Source organism: Brachycentrus maculatus, unplaced genomic scaffold (genome assembly GCF_059751285.1).
Source record: "Brachycentrus maculatus isolate JH-2025_06_01 unplaced genomic scaffold, ASM5975128v1 h1tg000201l, whole genome shotgun sequence".
NCBI classification, from domain to species: domain Eukaryota; kingdom Metazoa; phylum Arthropoda; class Insecta; order Trichoptera; family Brachycentridae; genus Brachycentrus; species Brachycentrus maculatus.
In genome coordinates this window covers 368,773-390,243 of record NW_028280952.1, presented here as the reverse complement: position 1 = coordinate 390,243, position 21,471 = coordinate 368,773, and the positions used below count along the sequence as shown (strand labels likewise).

Here is a 21,471-nt window from a genome sequence, read left to right as displayed (position 1 = left end):
CACCAGGAACTTTTGATTGATATATTCCTTAACGTCATGCACATCTGAGAGCCCTTGTGTATCTCAACTGGACAAGGGCTCTCTTGGCTTGACTTCTGTATAACATGGAGTGTCTTGTCGCCTAGATTCAGCAACTAGATGGATTTGACATAATTTCGAGATGCGAATTGTATTACTGTGATTACGAGGTTTTTACTAAAAAATACATAAGGTAAGAATATTTAAAATATTTTTGTAGTTATGCTTTAAAACTGCATCCTCATTTTTTTTTCATACTGGTAACTATTTTTTATTGTTTCGCAAGGATTTAAGTGCTTATTTATTTTTAATTTTTTCCATCTTCAGAACGAAAGCAACAAATGTAACAAACAAAAAAAAACACATGAATTATTTTCTTTAGTAAAATTTTACTACTAAAATATCTGAAAACTGTTAAAAATACAGTTTGTAGTTATAAGACGTTTTTACGGAAGAAATTGTTAGTTTCGATCGAACCTGGTAGCGATAACGAGTTATAAAAAGTGATTAAAAACAAATTCATTTTTAATAGTGGTAAAATTTGTGTCGATTATGTAGATAGGTAGACAATGTGAAATTACTCTTATTTTATTGAGAGCTGACGGACAACGAAATCTAATTTACTAATTAATATACAATATTGTTTGCCAAAGTTGGGATTTAACAGACGAGGGCTTCGCAAAGTTCAAATTAGTTTGGACAAAAGCTGATGAGGTAGTTGGAAGTTTGTATGATGTGGAATGTGGAGTGGGTTAGGCTGGGTTCGGTGAGGTTAGGTTGGGTTGGGTAAGTCGGGGTTTAGTACAATTACGATACAAACAATAGAGAAAGCGCAGGCACAGGCCATCCACATGGAACACAGACTCCGCGGAAGTAGATTTATGTCATCCTCGACTCATTAACAGAGAAAGAAACATAAAATCAGAGGTCATAGATCGAAGTTGTCCACAATATGTACCGACCGAAGTAGAAACAGATTTTAACGAAGCAATTAAAACTTATTCTCAGTAAAACCTTTGACAGTTTAGATATAAATTAAACAATGTTTATGTACATATTTAACAAATGAATTTTAACTCTCCCAATTAGTTTTAGCACCACCTTCATCTAACTTTTAATCACTTAAGTTTTGTCTCAGCATGACGCGGGCATGAAGTTTTTTATACTGACGAGTCAAAGCCCCGTTCCAACAAATCCTGTTACGACTTGTTGGGAGTGTCTCTTCCAACCATCGTTATTCTTCATTCCACTTGTTTTCTCAAAACGGTCTTTATTTTTGTATGGAATTCAGTTAGTTGTGCTTAACCATTCTCACCAAAATCCGACTTTTTAAATGGTGTTGATGTAATTACATAGATTACTTCTGAAGTTGTTCAAATACATTGTTTTATTTATGTGGTATTAATGAGCCAAGAAGCCGGTGCCACAAGTATTAAAAAATATGACATTGAATCAATTTTATGCATGTTTAATGTTTTCTCAGACCAGTTTCAACCAAGTTCTTCATTTACATTCATGCATCTGGTTATATTTGGTTCATGCATGTCGATTGTACTGACCTCTGGTATTCCCAGAATCAATTATTTAGTATACCGAATGATATCATGTCTTCTACGATCCTTCCAGGCTTCTACGAGTAGTTCCAACAACCTTTATATCACAGCTTTTCATCATAATTCTTCTCTTTTATATTCCCATAATATCCCATTCTCGCTTGTGATTATCTTCTTCCATTTTATACTGTTTATGTTCATCTATCATCGTTTTGCTGTGCATTTAAAATATTGCATATTCTATAATGAGCTATATTCAGAATTATTTTTTAAACAATCCCATGTTTTTTTTCTTTTTTGTAAATTTGTATAAAGGAAACTTAATTTATATATTATCTGTAATTTATCGATATGTTTTAGGTTATAAACAGAAGCAGAAGAATAAGAGATATGATGTTACGTATATCAGTCGGGAGTCAAATATGAATGCACCTCTTGAATGCACTTATCTTCTTTCTTGGAAAATCGTAACGAAGTTTTGATATAAGTTCAGAACAATGTTTGTTTAGTTTATATCTATCGGGTTTAATAATGAACTAGTAACATTTTAAAGTTTAGTTTAGGATGTAGTTTTATCGTTTCAATCGATGACCTCGGATAGAAGATTCTCAACACACATAAACTAAGCAGTATAAATTCTGCACTTATTTTACATATTATGTTTTATTTTGTGATGGATGTTATAGACGTTGAAGAGTGTTGGATGAATGACACTAAAATGGGCGAACATGATGATGCATCGAGACCGATTCACAACAATGAATGAATGAATATGAAGTGCTGAAGTCTATAATGACCGATAATTTGATGAGATGGTTAATTTTTTTTATAATGACAGTACTCCTTAAAGTATTATTGATGTTTCTTAATTTATTAGAAAACATGAATTGTTCCCCGCAATGGAAGGGTATTATTTATAATTAAAAAATAATACAAGTGTGAGATTTTGTAAGCTTTGATGTGCTGTCTATGCTGAATACCTGATTGCATTGGTAAGTGATGAAAAGGAATTGGATTTGAAAGGGATAAGACATAAATTATTTAAGAACTCGATAGACAACTGGGTGTAATGTTGGGGGTGAATATTGGTGCAATTGCTGAAGCGGAATTGTTAGAAATTTGGTATAAAATGTGTTATTCCGAGGAATGAAGTAGGGGTTCCTCGAGGTGCTGTCAGCTGTCAGGTGGCGTGAATCCAGTAATAATAACAAATTATTTATAACATTTAGTTCCAGAAATAATCATGTTTGGTTCCATTAATAATTAAATTATTCCAGAGTTGCGCATGCGCTGTAAGGCGCTGCGACAGAAGTCTGCTTTATCGACAAGTGGAAATAAAAGCAGAGATGGCGTGTTTAAGGCAGTTTCATCTGCATACGTAAATATATTTTTTACGCAGGAATGTGTAATTATTTTATATTTATTGCACCATTTTACAAAAATGAAAGGTACTGTTTATATTATAATAAATCATTGCACCACAAATTACTTTGACAATCCTTATTATTTATGCCATACTCGTACATTTTAAAATATTCGTTTGTTTTTAATGTTTTCACCAAGATGCTGAAATATGCCTACACAGCTCTTTCCGATATTCGGATTGACACATGTATTTTCATTTGACCGTGTGGCATGATACAAAGCAACAATTAGATGAACAAAAATCATAGTCGATACAATTAGTAGATACATAGAGTCGATACAATTATCAAAAAAGTAAGAATGTAGTTCAATTTTTTTTTATGAAAAAAAATAGGTCAGTCAATATTTTAATGTGTGTCAAGAATTTTAATATTTGCTTAATTATAGTTTTAAAAATATATACGTATACTTATACGCATTTTCACTTAACGGCTTATTTCCACTTTTCGACAAAAAAGAGATTAGATTATTTTGTTTGTGACCATAATAATTATAGCCACAAGAAACATCAATATTTTAGTAAACACAATTGATTAGTATCCCAATTTTACAATATCAGACATCCAATACAACGCTGTGTCGTTAGTGTGTTAACAGTTATGTAAAACAGATCAGAATCACGAACAGAGACACAGTACGGTGGACTTGCATCCCACCGGCCAAGTAGAGCCTTCCGAGCTCTGGCAACGACACCACAGACTCCGCCATGACACCAAACCATTTTGAAATAATAAATCTAATCACTCCTCCCAGATAATAAAAGAAAAAATCGTAGTAGAGACATACTGAGGATTAATAATTGATAATAAATTTTATATTAATGATGGCCATCGTTTTAAAACCATCTCTTCAGCATTTTATGAAGGAATAAACAATTCATGACATCAATATTTACTTAACAATTTTGATTTTTGACACGCGTGAAATTCGTTTCTTAGTATTCGCGTTTCCCTTCCCAAAGTGATTGAGTGTCACGGGGAGACGCGCATGCAACATCGTGTCTGGTGCAGCAAATGCCAAAGAGGATTCCACGAAGCTCGGGGAGGATGGAGCCCAGTGGCAATGTCTCACTCACCATTTTATAATCGTCAATTTTGCTGATGGATCGCAGAAAGAAGTTGACACGAACAACCGTCGGGCCGTCGCCTTATAAAATAAAAAAAAATACGGGCGTTTAATGTTTGATGTGAATATGAAAATTTAAGATCTGTTTCATTATGTACATTCCTGAAAAAAAAATCACCAGTTAAATTTTCATTTTACTCTGATATTGGTGAATTCAGGCCTTGTCGCCGAGTGGAGTGTAAAGGGGTACAAAATAATACATGTTTGAATTCATACATTACTTTCTGAGAATTGTTGTCCCATGTCGAGTTTAAAAGACTTCTAGCAGAATTTATCTAAGTGATTTAAGTGTCAAATTTACCTTCGGGTGTTTTTGCGTAAACTTGGAGTGTAGAAATTTGCACTTGTGTGTTTAATCAAAATAATCATTTTGATAGTAATAATGTTAATGGAGCTAACTTGAATGAGAATAGACTGAATACAGTACGTGACAAACGAGATGATGATGATGTAAAAGGAAGGTCTCAACCAGCATGCATAGATACAACATCGAACCAGTCGACAACCGAGTAGCGGCGACAGCCGAGTAGCTATTCATAGGGAGTAACAAGTTTCTTTACGGCTAAACATTCTCCGTGATCGTACTCAAGTGTCAGAGAGAAATAAAATTACAGCCAATCAATCAACAAGGCGACTATGGTAATAGAAACGGTGTTGTAACGTGATGTTTCGTCTAGTTCAACTGTGCGTACAATAATCTCAGGACAAAACAGAAAATAATCACGTTGTGTTACCAACTATTAAGGAAAACCAAATTTAGAATGAGTAAACGAGTAAAGCACACCCAGCAGAGCGCAGAGCGGCGGTTCGAGCTGATGATTGTCAACTGGTCAGGGGTCCGGGCGGACCTCCGGAGCGCGCTCGGCGCGGATGGACAGTCGCGGATGTTCGCTACACCTGCACCATGGCCTGCGAAGGCAGCTGCTCGTCGCGGTTTGGGATACTACTCTTAGATATGTAGATGGTCCGCTCGCAGGTGCAGGGTGGAGCGAATATGAGCCACTGTGCCCGCGGGCGATACACAATGAAGTAAACCAAGACATTGTAACGAGGAACGTTTTACGATTTCTGACCAATATAAAAATTCTACGATAGTTACCAACTAGACATCTTGTTAAGACCAACAATAAAACCACATATAACCAAAACAAAAATTATGAAATTCTAGAAAATACTGGAAGTCTAATTATCCAAATCAAATTTAAAACGTAAAATGATAAATCCTGGAAAGTGTTTCTGGTCGTGTCGGGTAGCCCCCGGAGGCGGTGCTCGGAACATTCGCAAACCACAAGTGTGACTCGAGTCTCCGCGAGACAACAATGTGCTGTATCGATGATACTCAGGAGGATATTTTTGTGATGTTATTGCCGCCAAAAATATTTCCCTGCTAGGCCTTGTCATACAGTCATACTAATCTAGGTATGGAAACTGGATGTTTGATTAGCGGAGAATGATTCCTGCTATATAGTACGTACCTAGAGAGTCTAATCTATTTAGAAGCTTCAAGCTGAATGGCAAAATATATTTATAAAAAGAGCATTAAATATTTTTGGCAGCATATTCAGTCATAGTAACAAAAAAACTTCTTTTGGTATTTCGAGGGTTTTGAGCGCATGTTGTGCCGTAGAAACTTACCATGGTGACGTCATCGATCTTTGAGATACTTCTCACAAATATGTTGACCCGGACAATGGCGGGACCATCTATTGAAGTATCGGAAAACAAACAAAGTATTTATATCATGCCCCAATAGGTGTCCCGCAAGGAACTCAACTCTGCCCTTTAGGTATACCGTATGATATTTTATCTCATTTGTAAGTTATTCAAAAGGGATTGTTTTAATGGACTGTTTATGGTTTTCGTGAATAAATGTAAAGTCTTTATGGAAGTCATATTACCCTTATTTTTATTTTATTTCATATGCATAAAGCAATGCGAACATTTTCAATTTCATAAATAATACACAAAACAAATTGGAAGCAATCTATACATAAAGCGATATAAATAAATATTTGAAATAATGAAATATACATTTTGTAAGCAATTTTCATCATAGTTTCAGAAAACACAAGAAATACCTAGTTCGTATATATATGATAATATGTGTTGGATGTTAAATGAATATTTAAATTTTGTAAACAAAAACGTGAACCGTTACATGTATCTTTTGTGACGCCGATAGTAATTGTAATACTATCGGTCATACTTACCGAAACTAGAAGGTAACCTCATCCCCGAAGCAACAAATGAGAGAACATTCAAATATAATAAAGGAGCACTTACCGGAAGTCATCAGGTGCCAGAGTCTGAAAAGAACCATTTCTAGGCAAAAACAAACTTATCACTCCTCCGATCTCATGGGAAAGTACTTATGTTGCAAAACCTCGAGATAATGTTTTCATTTACACAAAAATAAGGAAGTTAACAATTTGAATTGCATACTGTAACATTTTAAACTATAAAAAATGGTCTAATAAAAAATAGCATCAATTCTATCGGGCAGTCATTGTACCAAACCATATCAACTAATTTATAATGATAGTAGTGCCATGGCATAATGTAGGGAAGGCGACACACTGTCGGATCTTAGTACCAGTCGGTCGAGAATGTCCATCATCGACCTTCTGGACACTATTCAGCGAAAAAGGAAACATTTCATGATTGAAAACAAGAAAAAACATTTCCAAATAAAAATATAATCATGGTAGGTAAAGTTTGATGAAGGCATGCAGTTGTAGTTAGTTTTAAGTTTTTAATTAATTCGATCACCAATATATCGGTGTGTTGGTTCATTCGAATAATACAAATTGCACAGTTGGTATCCGTCATTTAAGTGGAAAAAGGTAGCGTGTTTGTTTGGTACGTGGTCGAACTAAAATATCCGATTCCTAAGTAGGTCGTATGTATAAATTATTCGTCGGCATCTTCTACATGTAGAAGGATCAATCATCGCTGCCAAATTACTTTATATCCGAAATTATGCATACGAACTTATCCTTACGAGGGTTGTGACTGTTCGTGTTTTTGTGTCGTTTTGAAATTAAACGAAGATACCAACGTTCAATTTTTTTCATGGAGATTGATTTGCCTTTTTGGTTTACAATTAATTTTGAGAACTCAACGTTTGCCAAAGCCATGGATTATAATTGTTAATTTAAAAGTTTTTTTTTATATGATGATTATTTGAATGACTCTAAGAAGGGATGATATAGCGGTATCTAAGATTTAGATATCTCAGCGATAGACGCCTACATTTTAATGTATAAAAAATAAACTATTACAGCATACGAATCCAAAAAACAAAATATAATTAAAAAACAAACACTCACAAAACAGAACTAAAAACTTTTCTTAAAAAACTCTGTTTGATTGTTGAATTGTGAGGATACTTAAAATTGTGTTTAAACTGTTTAAACTCAAAGAGCTCCCAAAAGGTTTATAAGAAAACCTTATCGTACTTGACAGTCGATTTATTTGCACTTGTCGTAAAACAGATGGTGATATTTAAAACTATTGTATTTAGTTTTGAAAATAATGACGAATTTCACCATACAACTAGAATTAAGCAAGACTACCACAATTAATACAAAAACCATACGTTTTACAGATTAAGAACAGACAAATAAAAATAAGATTAAGAACAAGCTAATTTTTATTTTTCAAACAACACAATGAGTAGAACAACGAGATTCCTTGATTATTACAGAAATAATTATGGATAAAATCAATTTTCAACTTTAACATTGAGTTTTATTTAACTAGTTTAACATCGCCGAGCAACTTTCAAGCAAAATAACATCTAATATTGTATAGTAGTTACAACATTTCGAAATATATTAATTTGCCGGAATATTCAAGTTAAGACTTTCAAAGTTGTAAATTAGTTGTTATTTGCTTGTCAATAGCACGGTGGTGCTGACACTTGAATAAATCTGAATAAAGAGGTTTAATAAAAAACAATTGATTTATCAAATGATTTAAAAGTATACCACGTATAAAAGTCATGTTTAATCCAAGTTGGAGATTAAAATCTCTCATTATTTTCATATCAAAATAGTGGCATGCGTGCAAGAGTATGTATAACGGGGTTGAAGGATTGCCATAACTCTTTTCTCGTACGATAAGGTTCCCCACGTTTTGTAGAATAGCAACTCGTGAGAACCGAAAACAAAGAACAGTCGTGACGTGTTGTGATTTGAAGTTGGCACTAGTTTGTGTCCTGGAACTTACCATTTTGATGTCGCTTATGGTGACGATGCTTCTCACAAACAGGTTAATTCGGACCACGGCGGGACCATCTGGAGATGAGCGAGACAACAGTATGGCACACAAAACACGGACATACACATGGACATATCCAAAGTGGAGTCGATACCGGACATTCGACTTTTCGATTCTAGACATCGAGCTATTGCGATGTCGGGAATGTTCTCGATTCCGAGTATTCGATATATGCCGGAAAAGTTCTCTATTCTGGACATTCAAGTTGTCGCGCTTTCGGAATATTTTTTCAAGTGTTTAGCTAGAAAAAGATTGTTCACCAAAAAAATATTTACTTAGTTCTGAAGATGGTAGAAACTTGAACGATGGAATTCAATACACGCACAACTGATCCAAAAAATAAAATGAACTTGAACAAAAGTAAGTTGAAATTTCAAAATCACGTAGTGTATCTTTTGCATTCTCGCTTTTTTAAAAAACTTTTTTGATTGTTGAAAAATCTACCCATATACCTCATGAAATATATCAGATTTTGAAATAAGATCATCTGTGAACCTTAATGCACGAGGGGCAGAACAATAAAGGGTGATTCGCGCTATTGAAATATTTAACAAATAATTGACAATTTAAAAAAATATATACTCCTACATTTATGAAGATGGGCATAAGAAGATAAACATACCGGTACTCGTACTAACGTGTGTAACTTAAACACTGCAAACGTGCTTGTAATCTCTTAAGGGCGTATAAACGAAATTATTGTATTTATGAATCTTTGCCGAAAACTCGGAATAACACTTTCTTTTCTTGGTCGACTCTAAATCAAATAAGATATGCGATTCAATAAAATAGATTCAGAAAATTTTAAACAAATTGTGCCAATAATTTTTGAGCTCGTAACGAAAATCTTTCAAAACGCACGGGAAAAGAGAGATGACTTATAGGCATCATAAAAAGAAGTCAGCTAGAGTACTTTGGTCATGTTGTGCGAAGAGAGAAATACAAAATAATACGTATTATATTTCAAGGCAATGTCAAAGGTATTGGCAGCATAGGCTGAAGACATACCCTGGTATAAAAAAAAACTTGAGAGTGTGGCTCCCCTTTTAGTTCTAGGTCGCTGTTTAGAGCGGCTTCAGACTGAAGAGAAAATTACCATGATAATTTCAAATCTTCGGAGTAGACGAATCAGGTAGAATTAAGCAAGAATGGTTTAAGATACAATATAACAATTAGAAATTTCATAGTATTCTATTTAAGTACATTTTTTGTAATGTTTGATAATATCTTAATAAGACGAAACGCGTCACATATCATATATGTAAATAAAAGTAGAATCCAATCCAATAACCGTGTTTAATTTTGGATATATCACCCAACAATTCAATATGGAATTCTACCAACTGTCTGCAGTTACAATATATATACGACATTATGAATTGTAATTTTCCATTGTGAATATGTCCAATATTCATGCAAGTTCATAAAGAGTAGTCCATAATATTCAGTGCATGATAAGGGGAGAGGAATTTTCATATCTGTTCCTCCATTACATCACAATTTGTTCAATGGATCTATATAAACCAGTAACAAAAATATCACGTCGATTATTGTCAAACACAAATATTAATAATGATTTACAATACAACGTAACATATACTTAATATATATTCCCATATGTTGATCAAAATGAATATGGAAAATTGACCGAAATTCCTTCAATTTATTTTGCATACAACTACAGTACTTTCTCTATATCAAAACAAATTGCATTTTGAGGGATCAGTCACTGTAAAAAGGTGCATTAAAAAATACACGAACTGCAGCGAATTGAATGATCTCGGGCGGTCTTCAGGATCCCAATACGGAACGGTCCAGTTTCTAACGGAGTTGATTTATAAGAATTTGAACCGAACCGGAGTTATACAGGATGGCACAATCATGAATTGATCACCCTTTAGGAAGATGTTATAACTTTGGCAAATGGCATCGTACATCAATTATATTTGAAATTTGTGAACTAGACAGCTGCAGTATACAAACAAATTAAGCATGGCCTAAAATTAATCATCCAATTTTGTTTTTGGAATTAATTTTTTTCTAAATAAAAAAAAAGAATAATGGAAGTCTTTATTTGGACCATTACATTTTTTTTTGTTAAGTGGAAAACATGATATTCATCAAGTGGCTGCCGCCAGTATTGATACACATTTGTGCCCGTTTTATCAATTTGTTTGTAAACTGCAGCTGTCTAGTTCACAAATATCAAATATGAATGACGTGCGACGCCATTTGCTAAAATTGTAACATCTTCCAATACGGTGCTTGATTTTGTGCCACCCTGTAGAAACGATCCGATTTGCTTATAAATATTCTACACTGCCAGCACTTTTCTAAATATCATAGGTCTTGCAAGCGTCAAGGGCATATACAGCGTCTTTGATGATTTACAAGTAGTTTTCATGTAGACTAGTAATACTGTAATAATATTGTGTTATTTTGATCAAAATGAGTATGGAATACACTTGGGTCTCTTTTAATGCGATAGATACGTTCCACGGGGAGTCGAATAAAAAATTCGCATAAAAAAGACATGAACTACATACAAAACTAAGGGAAAGGTTCCATTATTTTTAAAAACCGCATATCTTCAAATCAATATGATAGAATGTACCAAAAATCGCATAAAAAGTTTATAAAAATCATAAAAATTAAAACAGCAGAGTTTTTCCCTTAATTAAATAACCACATATGGGAAATCGTTTTTGAGATAAATCTTCAATCCAAATTACAAGTTCTTTTTCTGTTTTTTTTTTCAATAAAGCATCTCTTGAATACGATGTAAGATTTGAGCTTAACTTTTAACGGTTGTAACCTGCATTAGTCTAAAATTTAGATTTTTTAAAATGTGAAATCGCATACAAAAAGACTTAAACTACCTACAAAAATAAGGGATAGGTTCCATTACATTTGAAAATCGATAAAAAAGATCTGGATAAAAACAGACCCAAGTGTAATTGGTTCCACGAAAAATAAGCTTCATTAGTTTAATGTTTTTAGTGTTTAAATCGTGAAATGTATTGCTTTAAATGTACATATAAATACATATTTTAAAAACAGATAGACAAGTATTAAAACATGAGATAAAATATCAATAATACATTGAGTTAAATTGTTTTTGTGTAGGTATGTGTGAGGTAATCGTATTATACGAGTAAAAAAGGTGATCTATTATTTTTAAATGACTAAAACAATAAATGTAATCCATTCCTGGAAACGCTCCTGAATTACAAATATCGGTCGATAGGGTGATCACCTTTATATGTGTGCTTAACAGCTTTTATAGGGGAGAGTTTGGTATATTGGAACATGTACGATGTTAGAGAGTAAAGATAATTTTAATCGTCGAAAAATGTTTAATTAAATTCGACACACGGGAATTGTCCGCGTTCGCACCTGTATTATTGCGACCCGTAAAAATCTGATATCAATGATTTATGATATTATTACATTATGAACAGTGGCGTGCATGAGTTTAAAGTCCTACATTGGCAGTAGAAAAACAATATGTTGTTAATAATGTAAAAAGAAATACGGGTAAAATGATTGGGATTTAAACCCCTTTTAAACACACGCATCTCCACCGATGCACGCCAAATGAATATTAGAGTAGGTAGGTTCATTTCAAACCCTCAATGGTTATTGATTAAATGCGGAGAAATACGTATGAATGCAGTTTTATTTACTTTTTGTGAAAGATAGTTCAAAGATGAATAAAATGCACAATCTCTGATGACTTTCAATAAACGCCTGAAACGTTATTATCTACCCTTAGACCTTAGGTGTCCATTATATCATATTTCCTTGGTTCTTCTATCTCTACTCCTCAACTCCTTACCCGATCCTACTTCGATTGCCTTCTTTGTTTTCATAAATTTACAGTTTCATTAAAATATAATAATGCAATCATTTGTTCATTCATACTTATTGTTTTTTTTTCGTTTTCACAAATATATATATGTATAAACACCTTTTCTTTTTTACTTATTTCAAACGGCTGGATATGGTAATTTTTTTGACCAGTATCATTAGTCTGTTTTCGGTTGGTTGGAAGATATCGCTTCTTACCATAAACCCGTAAAAGTACGTATATTCTGCACTATAAATCTAATTGATAAATAAGTATGTAACTAGCAGTTGAGGTCCAACATACGATTAATCGCACCTTAATTTTTTGAATTCAGGTAACATTTCATACAATTATTTTTTTTCTTCTTAAGACACCGTTTGTGTATTGAAAAAATAAGTTTTTCTTTGAAATAAATGTGATTTTGAAAAAATTTAAAGGCGATAAAAAAGATAAAAAAATATATTTTTCCATATACTTATAATATATTTTAAAAACTAAAAAACATCCAATATGCATTCTTTAAAAAATCGGGCGAGGAAAGACGTGTCACCTCTTCGACGGTTGGCCGGCGAATGAGTTCCGTCTGCGGCTGGACTGATTTTTACGATCTTTAATTTGTTGAATTTGGCAACAAAACGAAAAACAAACAAACAAATCAATTACGTCAAATGTTACTTGGATTTAGAGAAAATTGAGTTTCGACTTGACGAATACTGGGCCTTAACATCTATAGATAAGTGATTAAAATGTAACTAGGTGTTCTTAGTTCACATATGTCGCTTACTCCTTTCAAGAACGTCATAAATCAAAAATCGTCCATTTTCTGTTGTGCATGTTTTCGGAATGCCTAGAAAATGTACTATATTCCAGTAAAAGAGACATATTTTTAACTTAATATTTACCCGCTACAGGGCAGAAATGGTTGTTTTTGCATTTCGAAGAAAAGGTATTGTTCAATTATTTTTTTAAATATACTAAATATTTTTCAAATGGAGAAAAAACACTCAGGTTTTACCTAAAAAGTTCAATAAGTGGCTTGATATTTATTTTTAATACATTGTGTTATATTTGTAAACATTAAAAACGCTCTCCTGAAATATCAAGTTTTTTGATTTATGACGTTCTTGAAAGGAGTGAGCGATGTATCTTGGTATATTATTTAATCTAGAGTAAAAGGGCGCTAAAAGCATTGGTCGCGGATGACTTGGCATAAGTTAGGGGTTAAGAAACTGTACCATACATTACATTTTGTGTGAAGGTGACACAACACATCCCCCTTTCACTAGGCCTTTAGTAGAATTGAATTGGGGTTATTCTCCTACATACTACGAACATTGACGAACGTAAATATTCATTTAAAAGAAAAACAATTTACGTAATTAAATAGTCGGTAGTGGCCCTGTTACACGGACTTTGGTTAAAGTCTCGTTAAACTTGATTCCTATTTTAAAACACAGCCCGCTTAGGCTTATCCGAAAAATAGTATCTATAACTTACTAACTAACTAACCATCACGCCACTTTCCGCAGGGGTAGGCAGTGAGAATAGAATAGCTCACCAATCTGTCTTTGCAAACAGTCTTCGCCTCTTCAACAGTCATGCATCTTCTCATACATGCAAGTCGATTATTCCGACTTCTGACCTGACCAATTTCAAGTATTTGAAATACTCGATCATGGCAAGTTTCCCTTGGTTTTCCTCTGCTACTGTTACCAACAACATTCGCCTCGTGAATTTGTTTTACAATTCTTATATTACTCTTTCGATTCACACGCACAAACCATCCCCAACACACTTTTTTTTTAAATTTTATCGATAATGCTTATCTCGGCCTAGCAATATTTCCTTATATCACCAAAAATAGTGTTGAATTATGTAAATCATAATATGTAATACAAATATTTATTTAACAAAAATAAATAATATTATAATCTAATTTTTTCTAAAGATTTTGTTCATTTTAATCAGAATTGTAAATCGTATTTCGAATTATATTGCAATATTAATAATAATAAAGTAAAAGTTATCTACATAATATGTTTGAGTCGAGTTGGTTATAAACTGCGTTTAATAATAGTTAATAATAAATTTGGATAATTTATACAGCGCCATTTTCGTAAAATACCACCTCAAGGGCGCTTAATTTATGTATACTTTAGTAAAAGGTACTTGTTTAAATTTATTTATTATTTCGGCATTAACTTTGTGGTAAGACATGTTACAATGATTAAAGAAAACACTTGTTTTTTACCACTTGAGTTTTATTATAGACTACATGTTTCAGAAGTTAAATTTCCATCATTCAGGTCTGTATAATAACATGGTCTGTATAAGTTATTATATCGACCTGAATGATGAAGTTTAACTTCTGAAACATGTAGTCTATAATAAAACTCAAGTGGTAAAAAACAAGTGTTTTCTTTAATCATTGTTTAAATTTAATGGATGAATTTTTTTAGATGAAAATTGCGTTTATTATTTACCTTGATTATTATGTACAAGGTTTATAGATCATTACGAGGATTTTTGTTTCTTGTAACTAAATAAAGATATTTTATTTAAATCTGTGTTGGGAACAGGAGGGATAATCTAGTGTGGGCCAATCATGAAGTTTTTAGCATTTGCTCATTGCTGGGAGGAAACCGCGTAAAACTCCTCAGGAGAAGCTGGACTATTGACTGTCATCAGCAGACCTCTCGTTCCACTAGAAGAGGGTTCGGCATTTTGTGTCCTAGCTTGGTTTACGGTACCAATGTCCTTCATTCTATTTTTACCATGTATGATACCAGAACGGTGGTATTAGGAGAATAGCTACTGTATCGGTAAATTTATTTGCTTGGAATTGATTATTGACATATTATTATGTGTATTGTGTAGGAAGAGTAATCGATATTGTTGATAATGAATATATATATATATATAACCCAGTGATTTATTGTTATGTTAACCTCTAGCCTGACATACCTTACTTAGCACAGAGGGGGTATCTACAATACACTACTCCAACAAGAGAAATGAATAATTCTTGTCTATATTAAGACTTTTTTTACAAAACACAGTGCTCTAAAATATCCGATCATCGTTTCATCACTCCCGTTCCTTACATCATTCTTCAATAATTCCTGCACAGTTCAATGATCAGGATGAAATCCAGTTTAAGAGTAAATAAATCTTTAGTTTATTAAAACATATATATATATATATATATATATATATATATATATATATATATATATATATATATATATATATATATATATATATATATATATATATATATATATATATATGTAAAGATATATAAGCAATACAATAAATTTACATATTTTTTTAACCCTTACCCACACCCGATGGAGCATAGGGCACTGCATCGTAGCGATGCGGTGTTATCTTCATCGTAATTTGCAAGATGGAAAGGTGATCAGCCCTCCGCTTCAGGTACTAGTCCAGGGTGATATTAAATAAAAATATGAGAGTGAAAATCTCCCATATTTATTTTGACGCCCTTGGTAATCGAACCCGTGACATCCAGTACGGTAGCCGAGCTTACTGACCACTATGTAGGTGGACTAATACTACGGATCTACATATTAGCTTAAAAAATAATCTCGTCTAAAATGTTTCAGTAGTTTAACTTATCTTATAAATTACGTACAATCCCCGGAAACACGAAATATTATTAGCTTGCAATCATTTTTGATTAGTTCGAGTTGAGTATAGAGTATGGGGCAGAGAAGGGATTCTATTAATTCAGTAAACCCAGGTAATATATTGGGTTCTAGACATTAGGTAATCAAATATGTTTAACATATTTATGTATTCTGTAATCATAGGAAGCTTCGAGCTTTATCACCAATCAGCGCACGGATATGTGAAAGATGCTAGTTTTGATGAAAATATTATTAGTATAATACTCGTATATCTGCGCTCATCTAGACTTAAAAATATCTTGTATTATTTTTAATATTTCATTAATTTCTTACATTTGCGTCAATTAGTTACATTTAAACCTACCCTCATAAAACTTGGTGTTTGAACTACCCTCATAAAACTTGTCTTCAATCCGCACCCTAATGGTGCATAGGGCATTGCATCATATAAACGCAGTGTTATGTTAATCGTTAACACTTGAAGGAAAGGTGATCAGCCCTCCGCTTCAGGTACAAGTCCGGGGTAATATAGAATAAATATTAGAGTGAAAAAAAAAAAAATTATTTGACCCATCCTGGGAATTGAACCCGGGACCTGCAGAACGGTAGCCGAGCGTGCTTACCATTACACTTCGGTACTAGATTTTATACGGTTAATAAACTAGTAGGTTACGGTTAAATAAATAATACGGTTAATAACTCTTAACCTCGCTAAAAAAATCGTTGAAAACGTCTTTTGCCACAGTGATGTTCCTCTTAAAAAAACTAAGTTTTGTTTTAGTAAATTCGTATGATAAAGATGATATATTGTCTAGTTTACGACGAAAGCACCCGCCGTTCAGAGATATTAGTTGTAGACATATTGCAGTAACTATAGACGTGTGTATTTTAATCCTTATTTTTCAGGTTTTTCATCAACCAAAGTCATACGTTTTAAAATGCAATGACAGTTTTCAGTCGTAAAATGCGTTCGCACTAAGAAAATAAGTTTTATTGGCGTTATAAATTCAATATACATCGTACGATGTTGTATACATCTTGATGACAGTAATAAATTTATTTAAAGATCTTGGCATTTTGCTATTTTATTTATTATTATCATCCAAATTCCCTGAATTATTGTCTGAATGGTAATCTGTAATAAACTGTAATGTGAATAAAAAACTGTGTATTGTAAACTGTTGTGAGTACTGAACACAGAGGAAGAGGAACTGATAATTTTGAGTCTTTATACAGATCGGTCAATAAAAATATTAAAATCTGCTATTTTCGTTAAAAAAACGTAATGTTTAGTAGTTTTCTGATGTGCGATAGATGTTCGAAAGGTGAAATAAGGAAGGAATGCAACGCTGAGATAAGCATTATCGATAAAATTAAGAAAGGCGTGTCGAGATGGTTTGGACACGTGGAACGAATGAGTGAGGAAAGAACGGTAATTTTTTTTGAGGCGAATGTATTTAAGTTGGAATAAGGAGTAGAGGAGGTTCGAGAAAGACTTGGCACAATCGGGTATGTCAAATACGGTTAGGTTAGGGGTCGAAATAATCGGCGGCAATGTGTGAGGAGATGCATGAATTTGGAAGAGGCGAATAATGTTTTGCAAAGATAGAGTGGTGTGGCATTTTATTCTCTCTGCCTACCCCTGCGGCGAAGCGACGTGATAGTTTGTTAGTTAACGTAATATTACTACGAATCTCGTAAAAAAATCTCAAAAACGAAGCAAAGTGAGCTGTACAGTTTGGTATTGACTGAAATCACTATAATATAACAGTTTAACGACAAATCTATACGACAAATATGTAGATAAAGGAGAGATTCTAATAAGTTTTTTCCCTCCAACAGAGATCGGTTTGATTTTTGCTTTCTTATTTTTTTCAGAATAAATATTGGAATTTGGCGAATAAATATTTTTACCATTTTTTTACTCCTTACCTTTCAATAACTCCTTTCATTTCAAAACCATGTATTTATTTCGAAGAAAAACTTATTTTTTCAATGCACGTAAAAATCCTTCACGTAAAATATTACCTGGATTTAGTGAAAAAAGAAAGTTGCGACTTAACGATTACCTGGCCTCAAAGACAAGTAACATTGCAGCAATACGTTTTTTGACTAAACTTATTAATTCGTTTATTATTCAAATAATTATTCTTAAACACTTCTGTAGAAAAGATCCAAATAATTAAATAAAAAAATCCTAAGCCAAGGTTAAAAGCTGTTTACTTAATCATTATCCTAAACTATAATAACATTTTAATCATATCGTAAGCGTCATATTTCATAAATACTTTAACTGACGTGGCTCGAATTACTCCCTTGAATTATACCCCCCTCTGTGCTTAGTACGATAGCATATCGCGCACTCCTTTCAAGAACGTCATAATTAAAAAAACTTGATTTTTCAGGACAACGTTTTTAAAGTTTAAAAATATAATACAATGTATTAAAAATAAATATCAAGCCGCTTTTTGAACTTTTTACTGTGCAACAGATCTTTTTAGGTAAAACCTGAAGGTTTTTTCTCCATTTGAAAAATATTTAGTTTATCTAAAAAAATTATTAAACAATACATTTTCTTCAAAATGCAAAAATAACATTTTCTGCCCTGTAGCGGGTAAATATTAAGTTAAAAATATGCCTCTTTTGCTGGGATTTAGTACATTTTCTGGGCATTCCGAAAACATGTACAACTGAAAATTGACGATTTTTGATTTATGACTTTCTTGAAAGTAGTGAGCGAAATGTGACGTATATGACGAACGAGATGATTCAACATTTATAATTATCGCAATTTTAGATCTATTTTAGGTCTATAATTTGTGCTATAAATATTACATGAATTATTAAAATAAAAAAAAGTCGTATAAAAAGGGTTAATCTTATATCTAAAATTTACCAGAATCACGTAATAATTCATATATTATAATTACCGGAAAATATAATTATAATTATGAGTTAATTATTTATTAAATTTACCGCTTAGTGTTAATAATTACCGCTTTTATTAAACTGATCTTAAAATACATGTTATGATGATTTAGAGGTGAGTGTCAACATAGAGCATCAACATAGAGTTGGCGTTGTAAATAATAAAAAAGGATTTTATGACCTACCAGTGCCATTGATTCCCGAGGGTCGGATCCTGGCGTCGTATCGTCCTGGACCAAGGATCTGATCCAAGACTTGTTTCTCCTTCTCCCTGAAGTTGATCTTTGCATTATTGCATCTGGGAAAATAGGAATCATAATAAATTCATGTGAATAATCTTCTTAGCTTTAAAAATTAATAGTTTAAAAAAAAAAAAATTTATTGATTGTGGGGTTGTGGTTTCGTGGAGTCAGCATTCCTAGGTTTGAACCCACTCTACCATAACTTGATACATAATTCTGATACATAACTTGATACATAATTCTCAATATTTTTAATAACGGGCTACATAGGCCAACAAAAATAAAATGAAACTGTGACTCCTACTTAATAATTATAAAGAGTAGATTTTTATTGTCTTAGAATATTTTTCGTTAGCCGTTTAATAATATATCCTATTTCTTATGATTTGCCCATCCTTGTAAGGGTCTACTTCAGGATACAAAGTGTGGAGTAAACAAAAGAAGTAAGTCACATTATTTTGATTATATTCCTTATTACCCACAGTTGATAATCATAGGTAGAATGGTAAATTTTTATTTTTAATGTGAACGAAGATCACTTTAACCAGCCAATAATAAGTCGTAAGCTCTAGTCCAGCTCAGACTTCCATATTTTTCTTTATCAATATAATAGGTTATAAATATAAAAAAATCTTAATATGAAGTTAGATTTATTCCAGTGTGAAATTTATTTTTTTTTACAAAAAAAACTAATCAGCTTGTATTATTCTTTTTTTATTCATGATAAATTTGTTAATCACTAAATTACCGATATTTCTGTAAGTCGAAAACCAGGTTCAATTTATCTCGATGCCACCATTATAAAAAAATGTTAAAATGACATATTCATTATAGTATTAAAATCGGTGAAGCAATATTTAAACAGTCAAAATATATTTATATTTTTAATTATTTAAGGTTACAAATATTTATTTTAAATATTTAATAATATTCATGGACTAACTTGATTTATTATGATGATAAGTTAAATTTTGAGAGAAGTTTACTTGGCAGGCGTGATTCTCGGTTTTGCGTGTTTTATAATACGACTGCTTTTCCACTGCAGTCATTAGGTACTGCGTTACGACAGAAAATTGGTCATTAGCGACCGTTTTTTAAAGAGAAATGTTTATGTCTAGTTTGAATACGTCGAGCCGAAATGATAAATAACAGAAATTGTATAATATAATCGAAGAGTAACTTAAACCACAAAACCAGTAATAAACATGACGATACATAGTTTGAGAGATAATGTCTAAAATTAGAAAACCTTGAATGGAAAAGGTCCACCTCTTTAGTTTTCGTATTCATGAATCCCGTAATATATGATCCTGTAACGATTAAACACACAAAGAAAGAAATCAAGCCAATCTTTATCACCTGAATTCTACCTTCTTCTGAATACGCGATAGGCACGTATGATTGGTTACAAATAGTCAAATGGCTTAAAAGTATCATTGTGTAATTGAAAGTAAGACCCTTACAGTCTTGACACAATTTTTTTTGTCAATGTGTTCAGAAATGTGCAAACTCAGCTTTAGTCCCCTCGACGACTCATGTTTATACTCGCTTTTCTCAAAGCGAGTATAAATATGAGCCGTGCGCGAATGCTACACACAAAAAATATAACATTTCATATTTTAATATGTTTTTATCGCATCATTGTGTCTAACGAAATTTTCAACGACAATAAATAGACATTTTTAAAAACTCGATAATTTGCGCTCATTATCTCTTTGTTTCTGTTGATTTAAAAAAATATTGTTGACATTTGTTTTTTTTTTTAAATGATAAATATTCATTTAAATTTTATTGGATTGCTGACCAATATTAGACGAAAAATATCGTTTCATTCATTGATAATATTCGACACACAAGAACCCATGCTGAAAAATAGGACTTTAACGTGATTATCTATATCCTCAAATATGGGATAAATTGAGGTTACCAGGAGTGCAGGAGGAAGGAAAGATCTTGGCGCAGGAATGTAATAATGCAACTAGGATAGAAGCGACGAGGACTTAGAAGAGAAAGCTGTGGCAGGGCTGAGCCCGACCTCCGGAAGGCACGAGGTACTGAAATTAGTTTGAGAAGAAGAAAGGCAAAATGGACTCACCTCACAAGATGCACAGAGCAGCAGAGAAGCGCTAGCAGCAGCGTCAGCCAGCGGGGGGACACCGCCATAACAGTCCTCTGGAACAATAAATATCATCTCATTATTACTTTTACTATTATACATAAATACAAGTATGATATACTGATAAATTCATCCAGTTTAAAATCGATTGGATTAAAAAAATTAGAATGATTTATTTTGGTTTATTTATTAAAATAAACATTTCTTGAATCTCTTTCATTTAAAATTATTATATTTTATGAAAACAAAACAGGTTTTGGTTGAAAGATAAATTATTGGTGTG

The 21,471-nt window shown here is 32.6% G+C and overlaps 1 protein-coding gene across 15 annotated transcripts in view; it reads right to left on the bottom strand.

Moving 5' to 3' along the window:
- The window catches only part of GluClalpha (glycine receptor alpha 1), a 54,320-nt gene that overhangs the window by 12,033 nt on the left and 20,816 nt on the right, over nt 1–21,471 (bottom strand). For 9 of the 15 annotated variants that reach the window (XM_088263613.1, XM_088263607.1, XM_088263606.1 and 6 more), the window contains exons 2-4: nt 21,168–21,244; nt 19,016–19,128; nt 4,072–4,142 (exon numbers count right to left, since the gene is read on the bottom strand). In XM_088263613.1, the coding sequence (XP_088119739.1) occupies nt 4,072–4,142; nt 19,016–19,128; nt 21,168–21,235 (252 nt within the window). In that variant the 5' untranslated portion in view covers nt 21,236–21,244. Of the gene's footprint in view, nt 1–4,071; nt 4,143–5,756; nt 5,825–8,351; nt 8,420–19,015; nt 19,129–21,167; nt 21,245–21,471 lie in introns of all 15 variants that reach the window. The other 6 variants (XM_088263609.1, XM_088263614.1, XM_088263599.1 and 3 more) reach the window with 2 other exon arrangements.